A 9,471-nucleotide genomic window follows, 5' to 3' on the forward strand; every position below is an offset into this window, starting at 1 on the left:
TTCATGTTATGCATCGTTTTGACCTGATTTTGTCTTCTTTGTTGCGTGATGCTGAAATGCTCTGAAATTTGGCACGAACATCGCGCACGCATGCACCTATTATTTTATATTATTTTTCAATTTTACTATTCACCGGGTGCATCTAAGTTTGGGTTTAGAATTGAATTATCTTTAAAAAATATCTATCTATGCTATCCTTTGTAGTGTTTTTTATCTATGTCTATCATCTTATTTTTACGTAGATTGTATATTGCGCTATTTAAATTTTAACGCTTCTATTGAAGCGATTTTCAGTAACCGCTGGAGCCAACATTCTACGAGTTGCGCATCTATTGAAGATTGCTCTTAGAAATCTATATTTATACACTGATCATCTAGAACGCATCCCTTTCAAACTGACCAATTTGACCCAGCCTAAACCCACACAACACGTGTTAGCAAACACCAATTGAACAACCAAGTAGTAGAAAACAGGATTGAAGCTTCGAAGCAAGCACCACCCGACAACCCCAGATACTACAATATCCAACAGGATGCACGGCGCACAGCGGAATGAAAAAGGAACAAAAAAACAGAATAAAAATCACCGGCCGTGGCCAGTTCCCACGCTATACTACATAACTCCCCCACGCGTTTCCACACCGGAGTCAGCGATGGCAGGCCGCTCCCGCCAACCAAACTGAACGCACGCTTCCTCCGGCGGCCCGAAGAGGAAACCAGCCATGGCGTCGCCACGCCACGCCTTTCTCCCACTCCTCGCGCTCTGCCTCGTCCTGCGCCATGCCGCGGCGCAGCAGGCCGACGAGCGGCAGCTCCTGCTCAGGATCAAGAGCGCGTGGGGCGACCCGGCGGGGCTCGCGTCGTGGTCGGCGGCCACCTCCTCGCACTGCGCCGGCTGGGCCTACGTCTCCTGCGACGGCGCCGGCCGGGTGACCTCCCTCGCCCTCCCCAACGTCACCGTGTCCGGCCCCGTCCCCGACGCCATCGGCGGGCTCCCCAGCCTCGCCACGCTCGACCTCAGCAACACCAGCGTCAGCGGCGGCTTCCCCAAGTTCCTCTACAACTGCACGGGCCTCACCTACCTCGACCTATCCATGAACAGGCTCTCCGGCGACCTCCCCGCCGACATCGGCCGCCTCGGGGAGAACCTCACTTACCTGGCCCTCAACCATAACGGCTTCACTGGCCAGGTGCCGCCGGCGCTGTCGAAGCTCAAGAACCTGACGGTCCTCGCTCTCGGCGGCAACCAGCTCACTGGCACGATCCCGCCGGAGCTCGGGGAGCTGACTGGCCTCCAGACGCTCAAGCTTGAGCTGAACCCGTTCGGCGCCGGCAAGCTGCCGGATTCGTTCAAGAACTTGACGAAGCTGACGACCCTCTGGCTTGGCGCCTGCAACCTCACCGGCGACTTCCCGAGCTACGTCACAGACATGTCGGAGATGGTGTGGCTCGACCTGTCGACGAATGCCTTCACCGGGAGCATTCCTCCTTCGATCTGGAACCTCCCCAAGCTGCAGGTGCTGTACATATTCAGTAACAACCTCACCGGTGACGTCGTCATCAATGGCGCCATCGGAGCAGCCGGTCTCATCGAGATCGACTTGTCCTTCAACATGCTGACTGGAGTGATCCCGGAAAGGCTCGGAACCTTGTCGAAGCTTATCAAATTATGCATGAGCGGCAACGGCTTCTCCGGCGAGATACCGGCGAGCCTCGCCCAGCTGCCGTCGCTGGTGTTTCTATGGCTCTTCAACAACAAGCTCAACGGAGTGCTTCCGGCGGAGCTTGGAATGCACTCCCCGTCTCTGAGAGATATCCAGGTCGACGGCAACGACCTCTCCGGGCCGATACCGGCGGGGGTCTGCAAGAACCGTGGGCTGTGGATCATCTCCGCCTCCGGCAATCGCCTCAACGGCTCGATTCCGACTAGCCTCGCCAACTGCCCCGCACTCATAAGCTTGCAGCTCCAAGACAACGAGCTTTCTGGCGAGGTGCCGGCGGCGCTCTGGACGGAGACGAAGCTGATGACTCTGCTTTTGCAGAACAATGGGGGGCTCACTGGTACCCTGCCAGAGACTCTGTTTTGGAACATGACGAGGCTCTACATCATGAATAACAAGTTCAGAGGCGGCCTTCCGTCGTCGGGGGCTAAGCTGCAGAAGTTCAACGCCGGGAATAACTTGTTTTCCGGCGAGATACCCGCAGGGCTCGCCACCGGGATGCCGCTCCTGCAGGAGTTCAGCCTGTCGTCCAACCAGCTGTCGGGCACGATCCCGGCGAGCATCGCTTCGCTCGGTGGCCTGACGCAGATGAACTTCAGCAGGAATCAGCTCACCGGCGAGATACCGGCGGGGTTGGGCTCCATGCCGGTGCTCACGCTGCTCGACCTCTCATCCAACCAACTCTCCGGCAGCATCCCGCCAGCGCTGGGATCACTAAGGCTGAACCAGCTAAACCTGTCATCCAATAACCTCGCCGGCGAGGTCCCAGCGTCGCTCGCTATCTCCGCCTACGACCGAAGCTTCCTGGGCAACCGCGCGCTCTGCACGGGCGCGGCGTCGTCGGGAAACCTCGCCGGCGTGAGCTCGTGCGCAGGCAGGTCATCCGACAAGGTATCACCAGGCCTCCGCACCGGCCTTGTCGCCGCCGCCGCCGCTCTACTCGTCGTCATCGCGGCGCTCGCCTTCTTCATCGTCCGCGACATCAAGAAGCGGAAGGGGCTCGCGCCGCCCGAGGAGGCCTGGAAGCTCACCCATTTCCAGCCGCTGGACTTCGGCGAGGCCGCCGTGCTGCGCGGGCTCGCCGACGAGAACCTAATCGGCAAGGGCGGCTCGGGACGGGTGTACCGCGTGGAGTGCCCCAGCCGGAGCGGCGCGAGCGGCGGCACAGTGGTGGCCGTGAAGCGCATCTGGACCGGCGGGAAGGTGGAGAGGAAGCTGGAGAGGGAGTTCGAGTCGGAGGTGGACGTCCTCGGCCACGTCCGGCACACCAACATCGTCAAGCTCCTGTGCTGCCTCTCCCGCGCGGAGACCAAGCTCCTCGTCTACGAGTACATGGACAACGGCAGCCTGGACAAGTGGCTCCACGGCCACAGGTGGCCGGCACCGGCCGGGAGCTCGATGGCGGCGAGAGCCCCCTCGGTCAGGCGAGCGCCGCTGGACTGGCCGGCGAGGGTGAGGGTGGCCGTTGGCGCGGCGCGGGGGCTGAGCTACATGCACCACGAGTGCTCGCCGCCGGTCGTGCACCGGGACGTCAAGTGCAGCAACATCCTGCTCGACTCGGAGCTCAACGCCAAGGTCGCCGACTTCGGGCTCGCCAGGATACTTGCCGAGGCCGCCGGCACAACGCCGCACGACACCATGTCCGCCGTCGCCGGAACCTTCGGCTACATGGCTCCCGGTAAGCACCGATCACCTTGATTGTACTGTAATCCTCAAGGCCAAAATTTCTTGCAGGGCAGTGGCTTATCTTGTTCGCCATGTCATGCAGAGTGCGCGTACACGAGGAAGGCGAACGAAAAGGTGGACGTGTACAGCTTCGGGGTGGTGCTGCTGGAGCTGGCCACCGGCAGGGAGGCCGGCAGCGGCGGCGAGCACTGCTCGCTCGCGGAGTGGGCGTGGCGGCACCTGCAGTCCGGGAAGAGCATCGCCGACGCGGCGGACGAGTGCATCGGCGACGCCAGGAACAGCGACGACTTCGAGGTCGTGTTCAAGCTCGGCATCATCTGCACCGGTGCGCAGCCGTCGACGCGGCCGACCATGAAGGACGTGCTGCAGATACTGCTGCGGTGCGAGCAGGCGCACCGGAAAACCATCGACGAGAAGACGACCGCCTCCGAGTACGACGCCGCCCCGCTGCTGCCGGCAGTGCGAGGGGGCAGCCGCCGGAAACGGCTCTCCGACGCCGCTGATGGCAAGGGTAGCTTCGACGACGTCGTCTTACGAAACGCCTAAGTGACCTCAGAATATAGTTGTACACGGTACATTAGTAGTATTCCGTCCAAAATAAATGTCACAGATTTTGTACTACTAAATTAGTACTCTCTCCGTCCCAAAATAACTGTCTAAAGCTTAATACAACTTTGTACTAAAGTTAGTACAAAGTTAAGACACTTATTTTGAAATGGAGGAGTACAATTTGTATACTAGGTCAACGACATTTATTTTGGAATATAAGACAGTGCAGTTCCATAGCAGAGCAGAGCAGATAACAATGGTGGTTTGATGTACACCGTGCCATCCTTCAGATGTGCAGTTGCTTAAAGTGGATCGAATTCAGACAATACCACCATTCTGAAGACAGAGATGTGCATTCAGACATACATATATGTATATACTGGAGAAACCAGGCAACATAAAAAGATGGTTAAATTGGATGATGTGGATCCCCATCTTTATTGGGAAGAGAAGATACAAAAAAGGATTAACAAAATGTTATGGATTACAACACCAGACAACAAGGTGAAAAAGAATCGGCAGAACAGGAATGGCATTGTTCAAACCTCCATTTCCATATGTTCCTGCCACTGAAACGTTTATGCCATTAGATAAACCTCCAGACTCTCTGGCGCTATACTAGCTACATCCCGCTGCAGAGCCACAGGAGAGTGTCCGCAGAATAGCCGAAGAAGGTAAAATTCCACCACCAGACGATTAGGAAGGTTCAAAGGGAAAAAAAGAAGAACAGAAGAGGCGGCTACACTCAGGGTCCAATCCATAGGGCTCGTCGTTATCAAGAGGACTAGTCAACCTCGGCGTACTGGGAGTGCGAGGCCGCGAGGAGAGCGGCTCCAATGCCAGAGCCGTCGTTGGCCAGCTTAGCAACCAGCGACGAAGAGGCTTCCTCCCCGAGGAGATCTGAAAGAGTTGCCTCTAAGCAGCTGCTGAACTTCTTGTAGTGTTCATAGAGCCCGCCGTCCAAGGCAACCACGGTCCTTGGCATCGGGCTGCCGTCGGCTGGCACCTTGTCCCGGCCTAGCTTCTTCAGGATGCCATATATGCCAGCAGCGGCCAAGCGTGCGCCGCGCTCTGCAACGATGTCACATATGTGACGAGTAATGTATCTTACTTCCAGGGAAGTATCCGCAACCTAAACATGAGATCAGCATTATTAATAAATGGTCACTGAACAACTTTTGCATCCACTTAGGTTCAAACGTCATACCCCAACGATATCCTTTAGCTTACTTCCCAGAATTTTAAGGTCATGTGATGCATCATGGTGCATGGCGGACATATCTGGGGTCCTGCAACATAAGATTCATAATAAGAATACAGCACAAAAGTTTCTACAAATAGATAATCTTCATCGTAATTGGCCAATTGGGTAAATATTCGTCAGGATTATCACCGATTTGTGGTGTTAATGGCAATGGAACCTTCATCAGGTCTCAAGAATGGTATGCTACTCAGTGCATCCATCTATTAGTAACCTATATTAATCTATTTGCCCCCCAGTAAATACTTTATTAATTCTAACAAGGAGAAGGTCAAAATTACTCATTAGACAACTATTCAGATTTTATGATAGGTTTGAGAAAAACAAAAAACAAAAGAAACTTAAGTTTGGCTTTGGTTTCAAATTCTCTTATAATATTAAGGTGTACACGAAACAAACTCTATCTAACCAGACAATTGCACACGCCATCCATTTTATTATTCTAATACGACAGAGAAAAAGGATACAAAGCTTTGAATTGAACACAGCCGTGACAAAACAGAACATTGACCAGAAGAAAAGTATTTTATCACCGGCAATGATCAGTCAGCATTAAGTTTAGAATATTTGTCACCTCACATGGATTACTCGAATGAAGTACATGTATAGCTTCAAAAGGCACACAACTTGGCAAATTTTGTAAACTGTGGGCCATACATGGACTAGTCAACACATGTAACAATATTTAGAAGAGACACTGCTTCCTTGGGCAGTTTGACTATTATCTTCAACAGCTTAATATTAGCATGGAAAATGACCCCAACCAAGGCATTTATCTTTTTTTTTTTACTATAAAAAATTCTTGATATGTGTTTAGCTAACAAAATAAATAACAGCTTTCCCATGTCAAGAAGTAAGCACGAAAAGCTCAGTGACCAATGGATCAAGTATTACCTAAGTACAAATGGCAGTTCCAGCTTAGCTGGAACAACATCCCCAAACAATGCAGCATCATGTGCCAGTTTCAGTAAGATTCTTCGCACAATCTCTCCAAGATACATGCCGGAAATCAACTTTTCATATATCTAACATACAAAATATATTGAAATATATTAGTACAGTTCAGCACAAAAACGTGAATGGAAATGAAAACACCACCGAGAAAAACACCTGTTCTCCAGGGTTCAAACTTTCGAAGTCCAATGCTTTGTCGTATTCTGAAAGTGGAAGCTTGTCCGATTTAAAGCTTCCCCATTCCGTGTTGATAACCTGGAGAGTACCAAATAATTCTGTGGTTAAAAATACAAATTTTAAGAGAGACTAATACAACACAGCAGTGAACATACAATGCATGTGCAAGGTAATACAATGTTTCATGGGGCTTTTTGCTTCAAGCATAAGTAGGAATTTCAAACACTAACCATATTTCCAGATTTAGGCAGCAGTCCAGTCCATTTAGGAATTGCATTAGCATGCTCAACATATGCTGCGTTTGTACCAGTGCCCAATATTACAGCAGCAACCACATCATTATCCATATATCTCCCACCAGCCAATGTGCCGACTGTGTCATTAACCTGCAAAACATCAACACTCAGCCTGAAAAAGTTTTGGTACAAACAACCATGTTTGTTCGCATTCCATTTATAAAGAAAAGATTAACAAATAACAGAAGCAGCGTCAGAATACACATAAATTAGGATTGTCTTATATACGCGAGTCAACCATAGATATGGTGTATTACCAGTGCTGTAACTTTCATATCCAACCCCTGCCTCTCCATGGCCTTGCTCAACTCAGCCACAACATCCTCGCCAACCTGATTAAGGAGTAGCCAAAGAACACGTCAAAATAAAGATAATTGGCTCAGATACCATATAAACCGCAAAACATAGTATTTGAATTGCACATCAAGAATATGTTTCCTAACCAGTAACCACTATTAAACTTCAACACTTATGTTCTGATTGGCATATCAAATCAAGCTTTGCCACAAGAAACTTGCCAAGGGAATCCATGGATTTATATGAAAATCCAGTGGAAGTTATGCTAACTAATGTGCTAGGAACTGCTCAACAAATGCTGTGTAGTGTTTTGAATTTTACCGTGCCGTTGATTGAAAAGCCCTTTGTCCACTTGATGAGTGTTCCTGATGATATTGATAGTTGGTTTACAGGAAAGGAAAAGGTGAAACCCAGCTCTCTCTGCCTCCCCACTGGGAGGTGGTACTCGTCACCTTCAGTATCAACAAATTTGGCCAATACAGCAGCAATGAAATCAAATAGCTCCTGTAATAATAATTCAAGTTAAATTAGCAAACATGCATGTAAATTTACGACTCCAGGGAGCTTGAAAACTGAATACCAGGTACTCACCAAGGAAGTTCCGATCATCAGGTGTGGTGGAATAGAGACTTCCTCATACTGTTGCTTGACAACACGTTTCTCCCTTCCTCCAAGTTGGACTCGCAGAACACGGAAGTTGGTACCTCCAAGATCCAGTGCATAAAACAACCCATGTTCGTCTCTGCAGAAATAGCAGTTAAATGTTTAGACAATACAGTTATACAAGTCTAGGAAAAATGTCATGTTTTTCAGAGAATTGCATGTAATAGATAGACAGACTACAATTTGTCTTCGAAATTTTTATATGCAATAAAGCAGGTGATCCTTGAAAAACTAAGCACATAACAGATTATACTTGGAGAGGATGAGTTCTACAGGTGGATATCATTGAACAAAGAAATTGGTGAAACAAACCAATCGCATAAGAACTTCTGTTCAGAATTCACAGAATTGAGCATATGGGAGTAATCCTGAGTGAACTATCCCTGCCATGATCGGTCAGTACATCCCACTGAAAGCGTATTACTTAGGCCTGACAAATGATCATCCACACCAACTCATGGAAATACCATATGGTGACATGCTGATTGATAAATAAATAAAATCCTAAATCATCAAAATTCTGACGACCATACGATCAGCAAACAGGGCGCGATGCGCCAGAGCGAAATTGGTCAATTCATATGAGGTAATAAAATGACCACATCCTTGCCCAAGATGATTCATCGAGAAGATCACATAAGAGGCGATGTTATTCCTGATTTCGCTCTGAATCGCCACAAGGCGCGATTTTGGCACAAGCACTCACACTAAGATCCGCACATTTCGCCGTACAGCAAGCCATGGCTAATCAAGAGCAGAATTCCCGTGGCGTGCGGGACCGACGAATCCAAATTCATCGACGCGCGGCTTTCCCGGCGGCTCACGGATCACGAGGCCCACCCACAAGTCAACCCGACAGCTAAAGGGTAAGGGAAGGATCGGGCGGGATCGGATCAGATCGGGAATGGGGGTGGTTTCCCTTACCCGGTGGGGAGGTTGTCGACGTAGCTGATGAGCATCTTGAGCTGGGAGTGGATGTCCCCGCGCAGCCCGCGCTCCATCTCGAGGACGAGCGCGTCGGAGATGCCCCGCAGCAGGGCGGTGGGCGTGGCGAGCGTGCGCTCGACCTCCTCGATGACGGCCGCCACCTTCTTCTTCCTCTCGGCCTCGGCCGCGCCGAGCAGCTCCGCGTCCCTCCGGCGCCGGCGCCGGCCGAGCACCACGGCCGTGCCCACCGCGGCGCACACCACCACCGCCGTCCCCACCGCCGCCGCCTTCCCCATCTTCGCGCCTAGATCGGTCGTCCTCGTCCCCGCTCTGGATCCGGAGGCCGGGTGGAGGAGTAGGAGGGAGGGAGGAGGGATCGCTCGCTGGCTGCTGCTGCTTCCCCGGGGGAGAAAGAAGGGAGGGGGAGGGGGGAGCCACTGGCCGGACGTTTTAACCGGTACAGCTTTTTTACCGCGCCCCTCCGCTTGGCCTGGCCCCCGCGGCATTTATGATCCACCCTTCGTCGCCTCGACGGCCCCGATCCGTCCCCTGCGCCACGCGGACGGCCCGGATGGACGCTCCGGGAGGGAGGTGGATCTGGGATTTACCCCTTTCTGGATTACCGAACGGATTTACCTTGGATATACATTGCGGTAAAACGAATACTGCTTCCGGTTAGGCCGTTGACCCTGTGATTGGGGCCCGCGTGTCGGTGGCTCATGTTTGGAGGGTGGGAAAGTCAGATGCGTAGAGAAGGGTTTCGGGTAAAAGGATTGGGGAAAATACGGTTTCACATGGATCGGCGGGGCCCACCGGGAGGGTGATGACGGGCGGGTGATGCCATCCGTGGTGTGGCCACATGGGGGAGGGGCCATAGGGTCAACCGCCACCAACCGTCCGCTGCGGGGCGGAGCAGCTACGCATCGGCGTTCGGCCGGCT

At 51.8% G+C, this 9,471-nt stretch overlaps 2 protein-coding genes across 2 annotated transcripts; one reads left to right on the forward strand and one right to left on the reverse strand.

Annotated features, from left to right (window-relative positions):
• The first annotated feature begins 542 nt into the window (after positions 1–542).
• LOC123446806 (receptor-like protein kinase HSL1) lies at positions 543–4,025 on the forward strand. The gene is made up of 2 exons (XM_045123355.1): positions 543–3,399; positions 3,490–4,025. The coding sequence occupies exons 1-2, from the start codon at positions 723–725 to the stop codon at positions 3,951–3,953; spliced, it is 3,141 nt and encodes a 1,046-aa protein (XP_044979290.1). The 5' UTR covers positions 543–722; the 3' UTR covers positions 3,954–4,025.
• Positions 4,026–4,362: 337 nt separating this feature from the next.
• Positions 4,363–9,008, reverse strand: LOC123446817 (hexokinase-5). The gene is made up of 9 exons (XM_045123362.1): positions 8,529–9,008; positions 7,533–7,683; positions 7,263–7,445; positions 6,902–6,976; positions 6,579–6,734; positions 6,328–6,426; positions 6,112–6,242; positions 5,164–5,245; positions 4,363–5,088 (listed from the first exon to the last, which is right to left on the reverse strand). The coding sequence occupies exons 1-9, from the start codon at positions 8,825–8,827 to the stop codon at positions 4,741–4,743; spliced, it is 1,524 nt and encodes a 507-aa protein (XP_044979297.1). The 5' UTR covers positions 8,828–9,008; the 3' UTR covers positions 4,363–4,740.
• Positions 9,009–9,471: the final 463 nt, after the last annotated feature.

The sequence above is a fragment of the Hordeum vulgare genome, chromosome 1H (assembly GCF_904849725.1).
Source record: "Hordeum vulgare subsp. vulgare chromosome 1H, MorexV3_pseudomolecules_assembly, whole genome shotgun sequence".
Taxonomy (NCBI): Eukaryota; Viridiplantae; Streptophyta; class Magnoliopsida; order Poales; family Poaceae; genus Hordeum; species Hordeum vulgare.

Coding starts and splice junctions, on each gene's coding strand:
- LOC123446806 (XM_045123355.1), top strand. CDS start 723: ATGGCGTCGCCACGCCACGCCTTTCTCCCACTCCTCGCGCTCTGCCTC. Junction 3,400..3,489: donor CTTCGGCTACATGGCTCCCG/GTAAGCACCGAT, acceptor CATGTCATGCAG/AGTGCGCGTACACGAGGAAG.
- LOC123446817 (XM_045123362.1), bottom strand. CDS start 8,827: ATGGGGAAGGCGGCGGCGGTGGGGACGGCGGTGGTGGTGTGCGCCGCG. Junction 6,977..7,262: donor GCTTTTCAATCAACGGCACG/GTAAAATTCAAA, acceptor CTCCTTAATCAG/GTTGGCGAGGATGTTGTGGC. Junction 6,243..6,327: donor GTTTGAACCCTGGAGAACAG/GTGTTTTTCTCG, acceptor TTTGTATGTTAG/ATATATGAAAAGTTGATTTC.